General features: G+C 39.5%; 1 protein-coding gene across 4 annotated transcripts in view; it reads left to right on the top strand.

The window, feature by feature from the left end:
- Window positions 1-4,325: 4,325 nt before the first annotated feature.
- Window positions 4,326-23,340, top strand: part of IWS1 (interacts with SUPT6H, CTD assembly factor 1) — a 47,507-nt gene continuing 28,492 nt past the window's right edge. Inside the window, exons 1-2 of one of the 4 annotated variants that reach the window (XM_036857931.1) lie at window positions 4,326-4,660; window positions 7,067-7,185. In XM_036857931.1, the coding sequence (XP_036713826.1) occupies window positions 4,627-4,660; window positions 7,067-7,185 (153 nt within the window). In that variant the 5' untranslated portion in view covers window positions 4,326-4,626. The remainder of the gene's footprint in view (window positions 4,661-7,066; window positions 7,186-23,340) is intronic. The other 3 variants (XM_036857928.1, XM_036857927.1, XM_036857930.1) reach the window with 3 other exon arrangements.

Raw genomic sequence — 23,340 nt, forward strand, 5'->3', positions numbered from 1 at the left:
CCCCCGACAGACAACCAATATTTTGTTTTTTATACGATTTTCAAATTTAAAAAATATAGTTACAAGTAACAATAAATATATGTTCTCCTCCCCTTTTCACAAAAGATGGCATACTGTTTTGCACTTTGCAATTTTTCACAGCTTAGAAATCTTTCATATATCAGTACATAGAGAGTTTTCTTGTTTTTTGTTATAGCTACATAACATTCCATAGTACAGATGTATCATAATTTTGTGATCATTCCTGTTTGGACATTTAGGTTATTTACAGTATTTTTCAAATACTGCTGCAATGAATAATTTTGTAGATACATTATTTGCACATAATAAAGTATATTTATAGGATACATTTTCTGAAGTGCAATTGCTAGGCTAAAGGGCATATGCATTTGTAATTTTTATAAACATTGCTAGATTGCTTTCTGTAGGGAGCTACACCAACATACTCCCACCAGCACCCTATGAGAGGGCCTCTTTCTCCATAGCCTCACAAATGGAATGTTATCAGATTTTTGCAATCTGAGAAGTGAAAATTTGTATCTCAATATGATTTTAATTTGCTTTTATCTTACTTTAGGATATATTTTCATGCGTCTTAAAGCCATTAAAATTTTCTCGGGACTTCCCTGGTGGCACAGTGGTTAAGAATCCACCTGCCAATGCAGGGGACACGGCATCGATCCCTGGTCCAGGAAGATCCCACATGCCGCAGAGCAACAAAACCCATGGGTCACAACTACTGAGCCCTCGAGCCACAACTACTGAAGCCCATGCACCTAGAGCCTGTGCTCCACAACAAGAGAAGCCACCGCAATGAGAAGCCGGTGCAGCGCAACGAAAAGTAGCCCCTGCTCGCTGCAACTAGAGAAAGCCCACGCGCAGCAACGAAGACCCAACACAGACAAAAATAAATAAAGGAATAAATAAATTTATTAAAAAAAACCTTGTTCCTTATAAAATTGTTTTTCTCTTTTGTGAATTGTCATATCCTTTGCCCATTTTTCTATTGAGTTATTAGTCTTATTGATTTCTAGGGGCTCTATATTCATTAGGGAGATTAGCCTTTTGGTCTATGATATGAGTTGAAAAAAAAATTTTTTTAACTTCCTAATCATTTATCTTTTGGTTTTGATAATGGTGTGTTGATTTTGCCACGCATATGTTTTTACACTTATTTTATTATTTTTTGAAGTTTTTATGTTTAGTCAAAATTTTCAACCTTTTATGGACTTTAGCTTTCAATCTTTGTTGGAAAGTTCTTTTCCCTCTATTTTTATGAAGGAATTCTTAGGTTGGGTTTTTGTTTGCTGTTTTGGTTGTTCACATAAATAATGTTATACCATTTATAGTATTCTATGACTGTTTTGTTCACTTCATATATTGTGGAGATCCTTCCATGTGAGAGCTAAAGACTCAATTCAATTGTATTAGTGGTGGTGTGGAATGCCATGGTACTGATGTTTAGTGATTCATTATCCACTATTAATGGGCTTTCAAGTGAGTCCCACTTTTCAATATTACAAGCGACTTCGCAGGACACATCTTGCATGTGTCCTAGTGAGTCATGAGGCTTGGGTGTGAGAACAGTGCACAGACCTGGGGAGCAGGCTTAGAACGCACTTGTTTCATTCATTTCTTCACCGGCAGGGCCCTCTAGTGGCTCAAGCACAAGAAGGCAGATCAAACTTGGAGGCCTGGTTTCTCTGACGTAGAATAATGAAATTAAGGTGCCTTGAAATCTTCTGATCCAACTCCCTCATTTGACACAATAATCTCAGAGCTTGACCCAGAACCCAGATCTCTGAGCCCCCAGTATGCAGCTCTGCCAGTGCCAGGCTGTTCTTTATATTGTGTGACATTTCACTCCCAGACATGTTCATCAAGTTACAGTGTCTCAAAAGGCTGGCCAGATAAATCTTGTATGTCTCTGGGTTATCAGCCAAGGGAAAGAGAGTTCTGGATGGCTGCAAGGTCACTTCTCCCTTCCTCTCTTCTTTGTCCTTAGTATCCTTGGTGGGAAAAACAGCGTCCCCCCTGTGAGCCTCTCTACCACCACCAGCATGGACCAGCTGTGCTGGGACTGGAGAGAGGAATGAGGATTGGAGAGATGGTGGTCTCCAAGATGCAAGGCAGCCAAGACTCAGAAAAGCACATCTGTGCTGCTCCAGGATTTCTCCATTTGGGGCTCTGAAGGACAGCTAGCTGGTGAAAAGGGACTCTGGAAAACTTTCCTGGAGCTGTGTTTGTATTTACAAGCACAATGCTTTAACTAAGACTCTATGTTTATTTCAAAAAGTTTGTCCTGTCTCACTAAGTTAATGGCTTCTTGAGTACAAAAAATAGATCTGACACTTCCTTACAGCCTTCTGGGGCTCCGCACATTACTGTGTGTTCAGTTCACTTCTATCTCTCCATTCTCCAAACCGCCAGGACAATTAGAATCTTTATGTTAAAATTCAGCAATTATCCTCTTGTAATTACATCGTTTAGCCCAATTACTTTCACGGCTGTTGGTCTTGTACCTTTGGTGAAATTACAAGTTCTTTATTGGCAGGATTTGCACTGGGTTCCCTTCCATTTAACCTCTTCCTGGACTTCTGCCCTATTCACCTTGCCTTATTACACAGGTACAATCTCACGCACTCTCTTTAGAAGAGAGCTTAGATCCTGGGGCCTCTTCTATTAAATGGAAGGAAATGAATATTTTAATTTTGCATCTTTGGTTCCAAGCACCATTAATTCCTTTCTCTTATAATTCTCACAACAGCCTGAGAAGATGTCATTCTTACAGCTGAAGGGGCAGACTTGGATTTCAAAGCTGGTTTCCACTATGCAGGGGAAAGAATGCCCATGAACTCTCTTGCAAGAAAATGACAATTTCCAGAGAAACCCTACCTCTCTCTTCCTTCTCTTTTCATATCCTTTTCTGGAGCCTAGAACTGGGTTCTGCCAGCATATTCTGACCGGCTAACAAAGGGCTCCAGGATTATCAAAGCCGGAATGTGGCTTCACTTAAAGGCATTTTGAGAATTCATAGCAAAGCTAGCATCAGGGATTTCACATATCTCAACTCCAAGGTAGGAGATGGACCATTCAGGGCACCACATGAGGCCTTACAGCAGGCTAGGCATGCCCAGAAATCCAGTTCAAGATGTATGTTTTGTCACTAACAAAAGGCCCTAATTCTGCAACTCTATACCTGCTGGGGAACATTTGCTTATACCTCCTCTGGCCCTCCTCCAATCCAAAGGTAGTAACATTGTCCTCTTTATTTAAGAGAAAAACAAACAAGCAAAGAAATAAGACTGTATTTGGGGTATTGCAATAGGGAGAGCACACCAGATATGAAGATCAGAATGTCTAGGTTGTGTGGTTTTGTCTTAGGCTTTCATAGGGAGGAAGGTGGGATGATTTACAGTCGGGATTGATTTGCAATCAGAAGTTTCAATCAGTCAAGTGAACAGAAAATATTTATCTCCGTATCTAGCTAGTTTTAGAGGGCAAAGATTTTAACAGGAAGTTTGAGGATCTGAGTCCGCCCTTACGAGCAGGGTCAGAAAAATGGGGAAAGGTCTTTGGCCTTGTCACGGGTAAACAAGGGGGTCTTCTGTAAGTCTTACAGGACTCATGAAAAAGGGTGGAGAGTGAGTTTTACCTAAGAGATAGGGACAAGGATTGTTCTTTACAGTGAGCCGTTCTGGGAACACTGACAGGTCAGGAAGTTTCTAACCATTGTTGTTTCCAGGGAGCATATAGTGCTCAAGTAAAGTTCAACAGTGTGACTTCCTCAAGATTTCATTAGGGGGGACTCTTCTGGAAGCAAAAACCTGTACTTCGTATTGTTGACCAAATGGCTTTTTAAGATGAAAGTTAAGTCGTTATGTTAAAAAAGAAAGGAAGAAAAATGCCTTGAAAAGAGGACCTTTTGATCACGCCACTTAGTAACTCATCGTACCTCGCCAGGCTTCGAACTACAAGTCCCAGAGGGCAATGCGCCACTTCCTCACCGTACTAAGGGCGGGAATCAAGCGCCTCGCTGCATGATGGGAACGACAGTTAATTTCCGTATGATGGAAAATTTAATTTTAGCGGGTCTTCATTTTTCAGAAGAGTAAATTAGAAGGTCCTCAAACAAGGCGCGGACGGAGAACCCATATAGTAACATTATCATCTCCATGGGGAACGGACCAGGTTCCTCCAAGGGAAGGTTTTAACCGCAGCCGCGGCTCCCGCTCAATTTTCCCAGTAGTCTCCTTTCCGGTCGTGTCGTGCGTCATTACCGTTGCGGCTTCTCATTGGCCGGATGACAGGTGACGGCGCCTGCGCACTGAATTCTTTTGACGGTCGGGGGCAGGCGCCATTTTGGCCGTAGAGGTGCTTCTGGGAAGTAGTGCGCTGACCTACACACCTTGCCAGCCTGCCGGGTATGGCCTCTTCTGCCGGGACTTTCTAGGTCGAAGTGTTCGCGTCTGCAGCTGTTGCTGCCTTACTCTCCGCAGCCTCCAAGGCCTCTAGTCGGGCGGGAGCCTCTGAGCACCGCGCCGCGCCGTCGGTGGTCACAGCGCCGGGAAGGAGGTGACAGGGGCGGCGCGGGGCGCAGACACTCCCCGCCGAGAGCCGCCTGCCATGGACTCGGAATATTACAGCGGCGACCAGTCAGGTGGGGCCCGGACCTAGGGGACAGGGCTGGGGGGCGGAGCGGTTACTTGGCCGGGCTTGGCCTCGCACTCCCGCGGGGGAGGGGTGGGGAGGGGAGGGACGCCCCGGAGACGTTCCCTCCGCGGACTGGGTCTAACGTGGAGTGAGGCTGAGCGCTGAGAGCCAGCCGACGGGCTGCGGCCCCCGAAGTTAGAACCTCGGAGAGGGGATTCTAGAGGGACAGCTGTCTTCTGAATCGGCGAAGGACGTCGCTGCAATAGGGAGCCATACATCAGACACTGTGTGCAAAGTACGAGGGAAGGTCTCCTGATAGGGGATTTTTTTCAGGAGTTGAGAGTGATTTTCGAGAATCCGAGGGAGTTAGCTGTTCAGTGGGGTTGCAGGATCTTATCTAGACTTTTCACTAGGAGTTGGGACTAGTTTGATCTCGCCTGCAAACTAGTTTCTCCCATTAAAGAACACGTAGGACCCAAATTTGAGTTGTATACATATTTTAGAATAAGGCGTGTTCCTCTGGGGCTTACTAGCGATTTTTGTTCCTTTCCTTCACCTTGAGATCTTTCCCCTTTCTCCTCACTGAAGTTCTCCTTTCTTTTCCTGTTTAGTCTGTAAACACGGGGCCCCTCTCTGCTAACACCGTGCTAGCCAGCGGAGATCCAAAGACGAATAAGGCAGAACCTCGTGGGGAATAAAAACGTTGCTTTTGCTTTCCTATTGTGTCCTAGTTCCATTGAGTATTCTCTATCAAAAGGGCTTAAATAATTTTCTAAGCGTTAATTACTCCGTTGTGTTTTGAGTTCACTTCGATTCCTTATTATGTGACGGCGAATAGTAGTGACTGCAAACACGTTTCCAAACACATACTGCTGTTTTGCTTTAAACTGCAAACACGTTTCCAAACACATACTGCTGTTTTGCTTTAAACTGCAAACACGTTTCTAAACACATACTGCTGTTTTGCTTTGCTTTCCTGATGTTTTCAAAATAGTTGTCAGTTTATTTGTGTTTTTAAATTACTTTAAAATAAGTAATCATATGTAATATGTGTATATAACGTGCTGAAAGACATGAAAAGTTAGCAATTTCCTGACTTTTCATTTTTTTAGCCATTTTTTGACGTTCATCCCTGTATTCCTAATTTATGCTATCTCGTTGCATCATTTTTAGGCATTGTGTAACGACTTCCTATTATGCTAGGACAGGGTCTTAGCCTCTTCTGTGCCCTCTTTCCCCCATATTCCAACCATTGAAGCGCAAGTTTTCGTTACACTTCAGAATTTTTTATTATGACTATATAATAAGAATATTAAATATTAAATATATATATATTTTTACTCCTTAGCTAAGTAGAGAAGCTGATTAGTATGATACTGATTTTCCTGTAGTTGAGTGCTTCATTTTTATAAATTTATTTATTGGGCTTCCCTGGTGGTGCAGTGGTTGAGAATCTGCCTGCCAATGCAGGGGACATGGGTTCGAGCCCTGGTCTGGGAAGATCCCACATGCCGCGGAGCAACTAGGCCCGTGAGCCACAACTACTGAGCCTGCGCGCCTGGAGCCTGTGCTCCGCAATAAGAGAGGCCGCGATAGTGAGAGGCCCGCGCACCGCGATGAAGAGTGGCCCCCACTTGCCGCAACTAGAGAAAGCCCTCGCACAGAAACGAAGACCCAACACAGCCAAAAATAAATAAATTAATTAATTTTAAAAAAAATTTATTTATTTTTAGTAAACTCCTAACCAAGGCTTCCCATATTCTCCAACAACTCTAAATTCCTCTCAGTACAATTTTACTTTGTATCTTTAAAGTATTGGTTAAAGATAGGTAGCAATTCATTTTATAATAGTATAGTAGTATATGCTTTACTTTAGGGAGTTTACACTATTTCTGGACTGGAGTTCCTTGTGCTCTTCATTCATAAACAAATACTGTACCAGACAGTGTTCTGGGCTCCAGGGATTCAGCAGTGAACCAAAAATCGCTGTTCTTTTGGCACTTTCTTTCAAGCGAAGAGAGAAGCGCATTAAACAAAACTAACTTGGAAAGTCATGTAGTACATCAGAAGGTGGTAAGTAAGTGCTATGGAGAAAATAGACTCGGTTATTTTAACATAAAGTTGAAATAAAGTGCACACTATTAGTTTGTTGACTTGATCCTTAGTGGTGTTTATTAAGCTTCCTATTCCTTTAATGACATATTCTCGCTGCCACATGTGTCAACAATACAAGTTACGATTGTTGGTATTTATGTAAGTATTGTACTGTTGTCTTATTCACAAATTAGCATCATTAGTTACGCTTCATCAGTGGTAACCCTTGCTCTTACATTATTCTTGATTCATTGTGTTCGTTTCGGTTGTAGATGTCATCCATCTTACACCTTAAGTGGGTTTTTGTTTTATTTTTAAGCAGATGATGGTGGCGCTACCCCAGTACAGGATGAACGGGATTCAGGGTCAGACGTTGAGGAGGATGTAAATGAGCAGCACTCTGGATCAGACCCTGGAAGTGTAGAGCGTCATTCAGAGGTATTGGCTAAACAACATCTTTGGGGAGGCTTTTCCCTTGCACATTCTATGAGACCTGTTTTATTTAGGAGTTGTAGAGAGCCTGTCTTAGGGTCTAGGCTTCAACCCCTTCAAAAATGATAGAGAACTGCTTTCAAAGTAAATAAATAGGGATCGTCTGGTTACTTATGAAATCACAGGGAAATAAGTATTGATTGAGTCCCATTCTGGATATTAGGCAGTTTCAACTGTGCTTATTGATTCAGAAAATAGGCCAGGCCTTTGATATTTGGCTAGGCTTCCCCATTCCCAGAATGATGTCTTAGTGGGGCAGTGCGGATTTGCAGTCTGAAGAAACATCAATTGAAGTAGAAAGTTATGGTGGTTATCACCTATTAAATTTATATGATTTTAATTTGCTTCCCTGGTTATACAGTCTGTACTGCACAATGTTAACAAAATAAAATTGGGACTTTTTCAATAATTCAGCTGTAAGTTTTTGGTAAACACAAACTGAAACGTAGGAATGATAAAGATGGCCAATATACCAAATATTTTGCTTTGACTACACATGCACAGAAAATTGTCCAATTTTAAGTAGTAGATACAGTTGTTAGAGATTGCGTTATTGACTCTGTCCGTTGACATATCACTAGTATATTCATATATCCAACAAATATTTTTTGAGCACCTGCTATGTGTCAGGCTCTTCTGAGTGACTAAATGAGGTTCCACTGCCACGAAAATCCTCTCCTTGGATTTATTTTCCAGCAGGGGGAGAAAGACATTAAACAACATACACTTTTTTTTTTTTTAATTTTTTAATTTTTGGCTGCATTGGGTCTTTGTTGCCGCACACGGGCTTTCTCTAGTTGCGGCAAACAGGGGCTACTCTTTGTTGTGGTGCGCGGGCTTCTCATTGCGGTGGCTTCTCTTGTTGCGGAGGATGGGCTCTAGGCGTGCGGGCTTCAGTAGTTGTGGCACGCGGGCTCAGTAGTTGTGGCTTGCGGGCTGTAGAGCGCAGGCTTAGTAGTTGTGGCGCATGGGCTTAGTTGCTCTGCAACATGTGGGATCTTCCCGGACCAGGGCCAAATCAGTGTCCCCTGTATTGGCAGGTGGATTCTTAACCACTGTGCCACCAGGGAAGCCCTCCACACCTCTTTTTAAAAATTGTAGTTTGTTAGGAGGTGATAAATGCTGTGGAGAAAGAAGAAAGTTTGAACAGAGTGAAGGGTGCCAAGGTGGAGGGCAGGCTTTGGTGTTAAATAGGGAGGTACACATAGGCCTTATTGAGAAAGTGACATTTGAATCAAGACGTGGAAGGAGGTGAAGGAATAGCACGTGTCTATGTAGGGGATGAACACTCCTAACAAACATCTAAGGTTGGAGCCGTTGTGGCTAGAATAAATAGGCGGCAGGTGAGATCAGAAGTGAGAGGAAGGCTTATCTTTTAGTTATTTTGACGTCGTTCAGTTTTTGGTACACTCTTAAGCATTTAGACTAAATTCTAATTAATATGTAATTGATAGGTAGAAATTATTTGATAACATAAACATTGTTACAGTTTATTTAGTGTATAATATCTTAACTTTCCATTTTGGAAAGCAGCATCAGGAGATTGACTGATGGCTTCATGCTTCAGTTATAAATGTATAAATGTAGTGTTGACTTTCTTTTTTTCAACTACTTTTTTTAATGAGATGGATTCTAAATAAATAAATGTGCATGTTGAAAATTTGGAAATTATATAAAAGTTTAAAGAAGAAAATTGAAGTCAGCATGTTCCTGTCACAGAAATGACTATTAACTTTTTTACATTATTTCTCCTGCGTTTTTATTCTCTTTCTATAGAACGTATGTATATGTTTTAAGTTACTTGTGATTTTTCTATATATGTTACGTATCAATATAACATTTTTATCTCTTCACTTAACATTATACTTAAGTATTTCCGCATGTCGTTAAAGATTCCCACTAAGTGTAATTTTTAATGGTTGCATAATATTTCATAATATGGATGGACTATTACTTATTCAACAGTTTCCTGATTATTAACATTTAGACTGTTTAGCTATTATAAATGAAGTCTGCCATGAACATATTTTTGTGCTTTTCGTAGATTTTCCCCTCCAGGAGGGTTATCCTAATTTGCTAAACTTCTAGTAGTTTGAGTGCCAATTGTACCCTTGAAAGAGTACAGTTATATTAAATGGAGCAGTGCAGGTTATAGCCCCCAAACTTAAAAGATGTGTATTAGTTTCCTATTGCTGCCATAACAACCTGATACAAATTTAGTGGCTTAAAAAAACAGAGATTCGTTTCTTACAATTCTGGAGGTCAGAAGTTCAAAGTGGGTCTCACTGGGTTAAAATCAAGGTGGCACCAGGGCTGTGTTCCTTCTCTAAGGGAGAATCTGCTCTCTTGCCTTCTCTAGCTCTACAGGCCACTTGCACTCATTGACATATGGCTTCTTCCTCCATCTTCAAAGCTAGAACTGTCGCATCTTTAAATCTCTCAGACCTTTGCTTGTGTCCTCACACGTTGGTCTCTTACTCTGACCCTCCTGCCTCCCTCCCATGAGGACCCTTCGTGATTATACTGGGCCTACTCAGATAATCCAGGGTAATCTTCCTATCCTTAATTACATCTGCACATCCCTTTTGCTTATTTACACGTTCTGGGGATTAGGATGTGGACATCTTTTGTGGGGGCATTGTTTTGCCTGCTGCAAGATGGTACTCACAACATGATTTTTCCAAATAATGTTTTTCCCGTTTGCATTTTGGAGTTCAGGCTAGTTGTGGTTTGTTTTTTTGGTTTGTTTTTTAATTCATTTTATCTATAGTACTCATTCTGCATGTGTTTCTTTAGATCTCTAAGGAAACTGTTAAAAAAGATCAAGATAATATTTTAAAACTTAATGCAAAAAATATGATGAAAAAAAATCAAAATCTTAAAGTCAGGATCAGTAACAGTGCTTTACTGGTCCATATTGGAGCCTGAAGCAAAAGAAGACTTAGTCATGTGTATGCTAGTATTTAAATTTTGATATTTTGTTCATCATGGATTTTTGTGTCAAATTTGACCTTTAAAAATATCACCTTTTTTTTTTTTCAAATATCTTTATTGAGATAAATTTACATACCATGCAATTCACCCATTTTAAAGTATGCAATTCAGTGGTCTTTAGTATATTCACAGTAGTACAGCCATCACCATAGTCAATTTTAGAATATTTTCATCACATTGAAAAGAAACCCTTTAGCTGTTACCTCCTTATCACCCCCACCCCCCAACCCCTCCTTGTTCTGGACATTTCATATGAATGGAATTACATAACATGTGGTCTTTTGTGACTGGCTTCTTTCACTTAATGCTTTCAATGTTTATCCAAGTTGTAGCATGTATCAGTACTTCATTCCTTTTTGTGATCAGTAATATTCCATTCTTTGGAGATCCCACATTTTGTTTATCCATTTGTCAATTGATGGACATTTAAGTTGCTGCTACTGTTTTTCACATTTGCTGCATCAGTTTACATTCCCACCAACAGTGCACAAATGTTCCCTTTCCTCCCCATCCTCCCCAACACTTGTTATTTCTTGTCTTTTTGATAAGAGCTGGTGTGAGGTGATATTGTAGCTTTGACGTGCATTTCCCTGATGATGAGTGATCTTTTCATGTGTCTGTTGGCGATCTGTATGTCTTCTTTGGCCAAATGTCTATTCAGATCCTCTGCCCATTTTGTTATTGGGTTATTTGTTTTTTTAATGTTGAGTTGTATGAATTCTTTGTGTATTTTGGATATTAACCCCTTATCAGATATATTTTTTGCAAATATTTTATTCTATTAAGTAGGCGGCCTTTTTGTTTTGTTGATAGTTTCCTTTGCTATGCAGACTTTTTAGTTTGATATAGTTCCTTTGTTTACTTTAGCTTTTGTTTCCGTTTCCTGAGGAGACATATCCAAAAAAACATTGCTAAGACCAGTGTCAAAGAGTGCACTGCATATGTTTTCTTCTAAGAGTTTTATGGTTTTAGGTCTTACATTTAAGTTTTTAACCCATTTTGAGTATACTGTTGTATATGGTGTGAAAGTAATCCAGTTTGATTCTTTTTCATGTAGCTGTCCACTTTTCCCAACACCATTTATTGAAGAGACTATTCTTTCTCATTGTATATTCTTGGCTCCTTTGTTGTAGACCATTTGACCATATATGCATGGGTTTGTTTCTGGGCTCTCTATTCTGTTCTGTCGATCTATGTGTCTGTTTTTTATGCCAGTGTTAACACTGTCTTGACTACTGTAGCTTCGTAATATAGTTTGAGATCAGGGCATATGATGCCTCTGTGGCTTTGTTCTTTCTCAAGATTGTTTTGGCTATTCAGTATCTTCTGTGATTCCATAGAGCTTTTAGGATTATTTTTTCTAGTTTTTTGAAAAATGTCATAATTTTGAAATGGATTGCATTAAATCTGTAGATTGCTTTGGATAGTATGGTCATTTTAACAATATCAATTTTTCTAATCCATAAGCACATAATAGCTTTCTTTTTATTTATGTCTTCGATTTTTTTTTAATTGATTTATTTTATTTATTTTTTATTTTTGGCTGTGTTGGGTCTTCGTTGCTGCGTGCAGGCTTTCTCTAGTTGTGACGAGCGGGGGCTACTCTTCCTTGCGGTGCGCGGGCTTCTCATTGTGGTGGCCTCTCCTGTTGTGGAGCATGGGCTCTAGGTGCACGGGCTTCAGTAGTTGTGGCTCGCGGGCTCAGTAGTTTTGGCTCGCGGGCTCTAGAGCACAGGCTCAGTAGTTGTGGCACACGGGCTTAGTTGCTCTGCGGCATGTGGGATCTTCCCGGACCAGGGCTCGAACCCATGTCCCCTGCATTGGCAGGCGGATTCTTAACCACTGCACCACCAGGGAAGCCCTGTCTTCGATTTTTTTTATCAGTGTCTTACAGTTTTCAGTGTACTCTCCTTGTTGGTTAAATTTATTCCTAGATTCTTTTATTCTTTTTGAGGCAATTATAAATGGGATTGTTTTCTTAATTTCTTTTCATAGTTCACTGTTACTGTAAAGAAGTGCAACAGATTTTTGTATATTGATTTGTATCCTGCAACTTTACTGAATTCATTGATTAGTTCTATCAGTTTTCTGGTGGAGTCTTTAGGGTTTTCTCTATATATTATGTCATCTGCAAATAAAGACCATGTTACGTCTTCCTTTCTGATTTGGATGCCTTTTATTTCTTTTTCTTGCCTAATTGCTAAGCCTTCCAATACTGTGTTGTATGAAAGTGGTGAGAGTGGACATTCTTGTCTTGTTCCTGATCTTAGAGGAAAAGCTTACAGCTTTGCACTATTGAGTGTGATGTTGGCTGTGGGCTTGTCATATGGCCTTTATTATGTTGAGATACAGTCTCTCTTTGCCCAGTTTGTTAAGAGTTTTTGTCATGAATCAAAGTTGAATTACTTTTTTTTTTGCATCTATTGAGATGATCATGTGATTTTTAGCTTTCATTTTGTTAATATGGTATATCACATTGATTGATTTGTGGATGTTGAACCATCCTTGCATCCCTGGAATAGATCCCATTTGACCATGGTGTATGATTCTTTTAATGTATTGCTGAATTTGGTTTGTTAATAATTTGTCGAGGATTTTTGCATCTATGTTCATCAAGGATATTGGCCTGTAATTTTCTTTTCTTGTGTCCGTGTCTGGTTTTGGTATCAGGGTAATGCCAGCTTCATGAAATGAGTTTGGAAGTGCTCCCTCCTCTTCAAGTTTTTGGCACTCTTTGAGAAGGACTGGTATTAATTCTTCTTTAAATGTTTGGTGGAATTCACCAGTAAAGCCATCTGGTCCTGAACTTTTCTATGTTGGGCGGTTTTTGATTACTGATTCCATCTCTTCACAGTAATCAGTCTATTTAGATTTTCTATTTCTTCATGATTCAATCTTAGTAGCTTGTATGTTTCTAGGAACTTATCCATTTCTTACAGATTGTCCAATTTCTCAGCATACAGTTCTTAGTTTTTATGATCCTCTGTACTTGTGTGGTATCAATTGTAATGTCTCCTCTTTCCTTTATAGTTTTATTTCTTTCCATCCTCTTTTTTTTCTTGGTAAGTCTAGCTAAAGGTTTGTCTATTTGTTTATTTTTTGTAAAAAACAGGTCTTAATTTTATTGACCTTTCTATTGTCTTTTTAGTCTCTATTTCATTTATTTCTGCTCTGATTTTTGTTATTTTTTTTTTCTTCTAATAATTTTGGGCTTAGTTTCTTTTTTCTAGTTCCTTGGGGTGTAAAGTTGTTATTTGAGATATTTCTTTTTTTTTAATATAGGCATTTATCGCTGTAAGCTTCCCTCTTAGGACTGCTTTGCTGTATTCCGTAAGTTTTGGTATGTTATATCAATATTTCCATTTTCATTTGTCTCAAGATATTTTTTGAATTCTTCTTTGACTCATTGGTTATTTAGCAACATGATGTTTGATCTCCACATGGTTGTGAAATTTTCAGTTTTCTTCTCATACTTCTCAGACTCATACTCATTTCTACTTTCATACCATTGTGGTCGGAAAAGATGTTTGGTATGATTTCAATCTTCTTAAATTTATTAGGACTTACTTTGTGGCCTAACATATGATCTGTACTGGAGATTGTTCATGTGCACTTGAGAAGAATGTGTACTCTGCTCCTGTTGGATGGAATGTTCTGTAAATGTCTGTTCAGTCCATTTGGCCTAACGTGTAGTTTAAGCCCAATATTTCCTTATTGATTTTCTGTCTGGATGATCTATCCATTTTGAAAGTGAGACATTGAAGTTCCCTACTATTATTGTGTTGATATCTTATTTCTTCCTTAAGGTCTGTTAATATTTAGGTACTCTGATGTTGGGTGCGTAAATATTTACAAATGGTAAATCCTCTTGTTGGATTAACTCTATTATCATTATACAATATAATGACTTTCTTTGTATCTTATTATAGTTTTTGGCTAAAAGTCTATTTTCTCTAATTATAAATATAGCTACCTCTGCTTTCATTTGGTTTCCATTTGCCTGGAATATCTTTTTCCATCCTTTTTTTTTGTTCAGTCTGCGTGTGTCCTAAAAGCTGAAGTGAGTCTCTTGTAGACAGCATATAGTTCAGTTTTTGTTTTTGTTTTTCCCATCCATTTAACCACTCTATCTTTTGGTTGAAGAATTGAGTCCATTTACATTTAAAGTAAATACTGATAGGTAGGGACTTATTATTGCTATTTTGTTCTTTGTTTTCTGACTGTTTTGTCATTCCTTTTTTCCTTCTCCCGCTCTCTTCCTTTGTGGTTTGATGATTTTCTGTTAGCGGTATGCTTAGATTACTTAAAAAAATTTTTTTTTGTATATCTAGTATACCTTTTTGCTTTATGGGTTACCATGAGGCTTATGTAAAATATCTTATACCAGTCTATTTTAAGCTGATAACTTCAAGTACATGCTAAAGTTACACATTTTTGCTCTCCCCCACATTTTATGTTTTTGATGTCACGCTTTATGTCTTTTTCTCTAGTGTACTCGTTAACAAATTATTGTAGTTATATTTTTAATACTCTGTGCATTTTAATTTCTTTAATAATATTTTTACTATGGTTTTGAGGTTTTTTTTTTTTTTAGTGGTTGCTCTAGGGTTTACCACATATATTAATCAGAATCAGCTTCAGATTAACGGTAGCTTAATTCCAATGGTATATAGTAAGGTTAGTGCTATGTAGCTCTATTCTTTTTCTCTTTTTGTAATATTATTGTTATACATATTATATTTATTAATGCTAAAATCCAACAATGCGTTGTTATAGAAGTTATTTCCTTAGTGTAATACAGGTTTGTTCCCACCCACCTTCTTTGTACTGTCATTGGTCTTATGTATTACAAGTCCAGCAATACAGTATATACATATTACTTTATGCAACTGTTACATAAATCAGTTAAATTAAGAACGGAGAAAATATGCATTTATACTGTCTTTCATAATTACACAGTTATGTTTACTGGTGCTTATTGTTTTTTCATGTGGATTCACTGAGGTCACTTGCTTTCAGCCTGAAGAACTTCCTTTAGCAGTTCTTGTATGGTGGGTCTACTTGACAAATTCTTTCCTTTTCTGGTTATCTAGAAAAGTTTTCACTTCTTTTTTGTTAATTATTTTTGAAAGATAGCTTTGTTGGATATAGGATTCTTAGTTGATAGTTTTTCTTTGAGCACTTAGAATATGTTATCCCACTGCTTTCTTCCTCCATTGTTTCCATTGAGGAGTCAGCTGTTAATCTTACTGGGTTACTCTTACAGGTGGTGAGTCAAATTTCTATTTCTATATATATTCTCTATTTGATATGATATTGTCATCATGCCTTTATTTTTTTAACCATGTTTACAAATGGCCGCTTTGAAGTCTTTTCCTGAGAAATCTAATATCTGGTTGCTCTCACAGGCAGTTTCTGTTGCCTGCTTTTTTCCTGGTTATGGGTCATACTTTCCAGTTTCTTTGCTTGCCTTTTAATTTATTGTTGGAAACTGGACATTTTAGAGTAATTGTTTAGTGACTAGCTGGATTATTTTAGTGAATACTGTTTCCTCACTCGCAGTTTTAAATCTCTGGTGTTGCATCCTCAGAGATGTGCAGTTTGGGACATGCTTACAGTCACCTGGGATGACAGTGGTATTAGTAGGCCTCCTTTTTTCTCTTTCTCTTACCACAATCAGCTGTTAAAACTCCACTGATGGCTGTGTTATTTTCAGCAATGCCCTATGGCATAAATTGCGCAACAAGTCAATCTAATCAAATTCTGGCTCCTTTGAAGGCATAATTTCTGAGGTCTGTGTTTGCTTTGTTCTGACCTCAGGATGGCTCCTCCCAGCTGTATTATTACCTGGTTATCTCCTGCAAACTAGCTGGCCTACAGTTTATCCTGTATTTTGAATCTCCTTCTAAGTGCCTTCCACCAGTTTCCAGTGTTAGTGAACTTGCCTTAGCCTGAACGTCCCCAAGCTTGGTTGCAAATGAAGTTGGTTTCTTTGGGGAAAAATTAGAAGCTATCTACTTTACTGCCTGCCTTTTCCCCAAGCAAAATCTCTGAGCCGGGCTCTGGAGTTTGGGGTAGGGGGTGGGGAGAGAGTGACGGCAGGTTTCTTTCTGAGTGACATCCCAGTTCTAGAAGCCGAGCTCTCAGTGTGCAGTGGGGATTTGATAGCAGCCTGAGGTGCTCCTGGCTTGCCTCTCTTGGCATGGAACCACTGTCACACAAATGGGGGCAAGGGTGATCAGGGCCCCAGTATTGTCAGTGTGCTGTGCCCAAAGAAGAGCCTTCTTACTGTGATTGAGTGCTGGGCAGAAGATGGGAGCCCCCACTTGCAACTACATTTGCCTGGAACTTACCTTCAACAGCAGGTAGCTGGAGGCAGAATGAGAAATGCTGACATCGGGCTCTTCCTGGGAAGACACCCTGCCCCTGGAAGCTGGAGGGAAAGAGGACCCTTTGTCTTTGGCTGCAGCAGCCTGGAGTAGAGTCTTTCTGACTGAGCTGTGAAGTTGAAAGTGAGGAGTGGTCTTGGTTCAGATACCAGATACTTTTGCTTCTCTTACCAAATTTTTGTAGATCTTCTTGGATAGATGTTTCTTTATTCACTCTTTGTCTTTAGGACCATTTCCAGGGGCTTTGAATAGTTGTTTTTAAATACTTTTAACCAGTTTCACTGGAGAGTGGGTCAGCAGAGCTTTTCATTTTCATACCAGAAGCCCTCATCTGGCTTAGTTTTTATCTCTTCTAATAATTGGTCAAACCTCTCCATATTCCCCCATTCACGTTCCAGAAGAACCCAGGATGCTTTACTTGTCTATTACCACAGTCTCTGTTAGGCCATTTGGCTCTTTCGTCTCACTGGGTCTCCTGCCTGTGTGTGTGGGTCCTGTCCGTGGCCTCCTCTGCACGGGGGGCAGCCCAGTGCTTCCCTAAACAGGTGACTCTGAGAAGCCAGCTGTTGGCATTTGCAGGCCGGCCTGTATATTGCAGGACATTTAGTATCTTGGTTCCCAAACAGTAAATAAAATGGTAGTAACATATCCTCTCCAGTCATGGCCAGCCAAAAATGGTCCCTCGCATTCACAAATGACCCCTTAGGGGAGAACCCAGAGCTACCCTTAGGCTGAGAACACTGAAATGGACAAATGAGGTGTAGAAAGCATAAGAAAGGAAACAAGAAGTTTCCAACAATATAAAAAACTAGTGATTAAAATGTAAATAGAACATTTGTAAGAATGGCAATGTGTCCATTAAAATTGTTTTCAAAGAATATTTTGTGACATGGGAGAATTCAGTGTGTGACGGCCATTAAATTAATTGTGATTCTAGATCCTTGTTTACTTTTTTAAAGTAAATTCACACAAGGAAAAGATTGGGAAGAAATTCCTTGTAAAAATTGGAAATGATGGTGATCTTTGGGTTGTTATTAAAGGTAATTTTAATTTTCTTTATACTTTCCTGTGTTGGCACATTAATATTTAAAATCAAAGGGAGAATAGTTAGAATAACTGTCCCATCATTTTATATGGTTACCTATTTTTACTAGCATGCGTCAAATAATTTTAAATATATTTAAAGTTACAGAAAGGGTACATACGAAGGGCCACGGGAGGACGGGAGGGTGGGCTGAGTGGACTCTGAGGAACGAGTCTGACATTATTGCCAGATGCCGAAGCCGGTTAGGGGTGCTGGCGATGATTCTAGCTGGAGAGCCGCAGGTTCAAAGGCCTAGGATTGAGAAGGACTTGTTACATTTCAAGAATGAGTATTGTGACTGGAAAGTGGGATAGTTTAATGGAAGATGATACTGAAGAATTAAGTTTGGGTTAGATGGTATAATAGCAAATCTCTCTTGGGTGATGATGATAAAATTTTGTATTTGCATAGCTCTTTAGAGTGAAAGGCAGTGTGATGGCCAAAGTGTAGTTTCATATATTGGCTTTGCCACTTAATAACCATAATGACTGTCAGGTCCTAGAAAAATTATTTCATCTCTGAGCCTCAGCTCCACCATCTTGACAGTGGGTTAAAGTAATTATTGTGAGGGCTAAATAAAACTTATGTAACAGCTCTGAAAACTGTAATAGCAGTTATGTTATGTAGGGGAGGCAAAATTTTACCCCTACCCATCTTAGGTTGGAATTCTTTAACAAAAAGACATTAACACGTGAAAAAAAACTGAGTTTATTAACATGTGCAACATACATCACGCAGGAAAAAACTCAACAGAGAGTAACTCAAAGCAGTAGCTTAGAATTCTAGTTTATATAGCATCTTCAACAGAGAGTAATAATTTTGTGGAGAAAGGACAGGACAAAGGAAAGCAGTTCTAGGCTTCCAAAGATGACAGACTGCGAAGGTAAATATATGGGAAGAAACTAATGTAGTAAAGTTTGTTTGCTGATTCCTCTGCTGGTGTCTTTGGGCTAATGACAGTTCTGTCTCCAGTAATGGGAATATCCTGCCTTTTGAAGGAAAAGGGGGGAAGGTAGAGAGAGCTACTCTTGTGTTTACTGCTTATTAATTGCCTTCAGATCAAAATTTTTATGTCAGAGGCATATTTTGAGGGGACATAATCTGGTTTCCTTTAATTATTTTACAATTAGCCTTTACAGTAATTAGGCAGATTATTTCTTAGGGGGCTAGTCAAGAGTTAATCTTTATGAGGTTGAGGCCCACTGTTTTAAAGCAAAAGAGACTTACCTTATGAAATGAAATTTAAAAATAATATTCTTAAGTTTAGGCCTGGTTTGTTAAAGAAATCTATATATAAGCAATTGCAGCAATAAGTTGATGACATATTTAAATTATTTGTTTCTAGGTTATTAACATCTTTTGGGCTAGGTTTCTAAAAGGGATATGAATATCAGGAGAGTTTTCAAGTATATTTATTCTGTGTAGAGCACTTTGAGAACTCAGAATCTTCACACAACGTTGACGGTAGGGCAGATAGGGAAAAGGGGAAAGATTTTTTTAAAAATGTTTTTGAATAGTCATTACTGAAGACACATTTTTTAATAAAGCAATTTGAGCGTGAATGTGACCTAGTTATAACTAGTTGCCAGTTCTAATTTTTGTTGTTTACTCTTGGGGACTTCACTGGTGGTCCAATGGTTAAGACTCCACATTTCCAAGGCAGAGGGCATTTGTTCGATCCCTGTTCTGAGAACTAAGATCCCACATGCTGCAAGGTGCGGCCAAAAAATAAATAAAAAATTCTCTTGAACAGTGTGAAATTAGTTGTGGATTGTGGTCAGCTGGTTTTTATTCCACAGAAATACATTGAAGGTAATAAGCGTTTAACAATACAGCTTGTAGATTTCATCTGCATAGAAAAGTAGTGTTCCCTTCCTGAGGGTCTCACAGGAAAAAAGTAGTGTGTGGGACAATCGAGAAAGAGATTGTTTGGAAATGGCGCATAGCTTCTGCTTGTTTTCTGACTGTAGGCAAAGCCTAGTGGGCACAAGCATCCATCTGTCATTGAAGTTGGTGACAGCCCCATTAGCGCCAACCTTACTCTGAATTGAGTAAAGATGGCAGCCTGCGGTCATTTGGATCTTTCCACAGAGACGTGCTAGTATAAGTAGAGTATTCCTATGGGGAGTACGTCAGGGCCCGTAGAAGATTCTTGTTGGCTTTTGCCGTCCCTTGTTTACCCTATTTCTTACCAGTTCTTTTGATTCCATCTACACTTCTTTTTTTTGTGTTAGGTTTCAGCCTTTGTGTTTGAGTCTGCCAAATTGAGGAGAAGAACATTGTTTTGCTTTGGTTCTTTTTTGTTAAGCATTGTCTTGTGGGTTTGTTTTATTTCAGTGAATTTAATTTGAGTATCTTCTGTATACTGAAGGTAAAAGATAGTTTTTTGATCTTAAGGTCATTTATTCAATCATATTATGAAGATAAATGTGTAAAAAATCACCTTTCAGTGAGGTAGAGATACAGGATGCTATGGGGACATGTAAGAAGGAATGACTGACCAGCTCAGCCTTCATAGATGATGTATTTGAGCTGAGTCTTGAAGGGTGAATGTTTTGTAATTAATAAGGTATTTTTGTTATAAATGATTAACAACATGTATTGAATGCTCACAGGCACATGCTAACTGCGTTACATGCATTTGGTCCTCTGAACGGCCCTCTAAGTTATAGATACTATTTCTGACTCTGTCATATTGAGGAATTGAGGTTTTGAGAAGTTAAGAAAATTTCCCTGGATTACACAGTAGAAGGTGGCTGTGAGCTAGGCTTTGGACCCCAGGTCTTACCGACACTAAAGGCCACGTCGTGAACTGTCACATTATATTGCACAGAGTCCATTCTACCTAGAGAGAAGGATGGAAGAGGCTTCAGGAAGGGGGTATTTTTGCCTAGTGTTGAGGTATGAAAAGGACTAGGTGAGGTAAAAGCATGGAGGTAACAGTGAAGTTAGTAGTTCCATGTGTCTGCAGTAAAATTATAATGTGCGGTTAGAATCACTTGGATTAGATGTCAAAATGCAGATTCTTTGACCTCTTCCCCCGACTTACTGTATTAATATCTGGAGGTGAGAAGCACAAAAATCTGTATGTTTTCCTCCAAAGCTCCCCAAGTTATTCTTATGCAAAAGTTTGGGAACTGCTGCTGCAGCACATAGGGTTGATGGTGGTGAGAGGGCAGAAATGAGTCTGGAGAGGTAGGCAGGAGTTTGCTTCATCATTATAAACTTTTTTTAAAAAATTAATTATTTATTTATTTTTGGCTGCATTGGGTTTTCGTTGCCGCACGCGGGCTTTCTCTAGTTGCGGCGATCAGGGGCTACCCTTCGTTGTGGTGCGCGGGCTTCTCATTGTGGAGCACTGGCTCTAGGCGCGCAGGCTTCAGTAGTTATGGCACATGGGCTCAGTGGTTGTGGCTTGCAGGCTCTAGAGCACAGGCTTAGTAGTTGTGACGCATGGGCTTAGTTGCTCTGCGGCATGTGGGATCTTCCCGGACCAGGGATGGAACCCGTGGCCCCTGCGTTGGCAGGTGGATTCTTAACCACTGCACCCCCGGGGAAGTCCCCATTATAAACTCTTAGACTTTGTGTAGACATTTTCTTTTTCTAGTACTCATCAGGAGTGCTTCTGTTTTTGACTGATTCTAATAAGATCAACCAGCTTTTGACAAAGGACACTGGTATACATCTTCATTTTGTTATGTGTGTTTGTGCTTGCTGTAAAGCTGGAGTTTCTCAGAGTCAAAGCCTTGCAGCGTTCCAGGACCTACCCTGGATTAACAGCATTGTGTAGTAAAAACTGGATTTCCCAGATTCTTCCTTATGCTTTTAAGATGATATGTATTGACAAACTCCAAGACGAGGATTTCAAATATATCTTCTGGAACTAAGGTCCAGTAAAACATGGTTTTGAAAATGCTCCTATAGATATTTCTTCATGGAATTTACTGTGTGACTTGGTGTTGAATGTTTTACCAATTTATGATGGAAGGTTAGAATGCAAGTTCAACAGTTTTGAGTTTCTTTTACTGGGAACAGGTGTCCTGAGTTGTTTGGTTCTTTACAAGGACTCCTATTTGACATTCTTATACTACTTTGTAATTTACAAATTGATGTTTGCTTTACAGCAATTTTATTATTTATTTTGTAATTTTAAAATGTTAATTATCTCTGTGCATGTATATTGTGGCACTGGTCATAAAGAGTGTGTTACCATTTGATTGCTGAGATAAACCACCAGATCATTCATTATGGGGAACCAGAAGTTATTTATAACTACAATGTAAATGATCATAAGAGGGAAGTGTGAGGCATTATAGACATTTCTAAAGCCTCTGAGGACACTTAGAGTGCTCAATTTCTCTGACAGTTAAAATTAGGGATTTTTTTAATATTATTAAGAAATAGCATTTAAATGGCAGCTTCTACTATTGATTTGATGTACCCATATTTGACTTTTTAAAAACTGTATTTTGGATTTTTTTTAAGTTTGCAATTTAGACTAATTGCTGAAACCAGTCTAAAATATTTGAATATTGTTTTGATAACTTTTAAGGTTACTTCTTTTTTTTTTTTTTTTAATTTATTTATTTATTTATTTATGGCTGTGTTGGGTCTTCGTTTCTGTGCGAGGGCTTTCTCTAGTTGCGGCAAGCGGGGGCCACTCCTCATAGCGGTGCACGTGCCTCTCACTATCGCGGCCTCTCTTGTTGTGGAGCACAGGCCCAGACGCGCAGGCTCAGTAATTTGTGGCTCACGGGCCCAGTTGCTCCGCGGCATGTGGGATCCTCCCAGACCAGGGCTCGAACCCGTGTCCCCTGCATTGGCAGGCAGACTCTCACCCACTGCGCCACCAGGGAAGCCCAAGGTTAATTCTTTTCCCAAATCCTATGATGTCTTTACCTAACTGCCTTCTTTAACTTGAGTCTGTCGACCAGTACTTTCTTACTGCAGTGATTTCCCACATTTTCCCCACTGTGCCACACGTAATGGATAGATACTCAGGATTTTATGAAACTCCTCAAAAATTGATGGGAATTCGTAAGTTTCACAGTCATTAATTACATGTAATGTCCTTGTAATGGTTGCTTGTTTGGAATGCATACACCATGTGTTGGGAAGTCCAGGGTAGAGTGTAACAGATAAGTTTTGGGAAGACTACTCAGGTCATGGTATCTCTCCTTTCTTTGGGAGTGGCTCCCAGTGCTGTGCCCCTGCTCTGGCATTGAGTCACAGAGTAACGACATCCTCTGTTGCCATGGCCAGTTAGATCATGTCTCCTGGGAATTTAAAATTTAGATCCTGGACACTGAAATTTAGCAAGGTGAGAGCTGAGTCATGTTATTGATAGTACTCTAGTGAAAGGTCCTTGAGTTTCCTTTTCTAAGCTCTCTGAGCTGCCTTGGTTCCTACCCTTCTTGAGCCTTTAGCCATTTATTCCACTTTGATTCTGGAAAGATTGTTCTTTTTTTCTGGAGCTAGCCTGAGATGATTTCTGTTGTTTGCAGCTGAAATAAATTGAGTCACACACGAACATGTTGTTAGAGTTATGTCATGTGTATGCCATGGAAAGCATTCCAAAAGCCAGTTAACAATTTCCCCTTCTGCCTCCTGCTTTAGTTGCCTCTGCTGGTACCT

The sequence above is a fragment of the Balaenoptera musculus genome, chromosome 7 (assembly GCF_009873245.2).
Source record: "Balaenoptera musculus isolate JJ_BM4_2016_0621 chromosome 7, mBalMus1.pri.v3, whole genome shotgun sequence".
Classification (NCBI taxonomy): domain Eukaryota; kingdom Metazoa; phylum Chordata; class Mammalia; order Artiodactyla; family Balaenopteridae; genus Balaenoptera; species Balaenoptera musculus.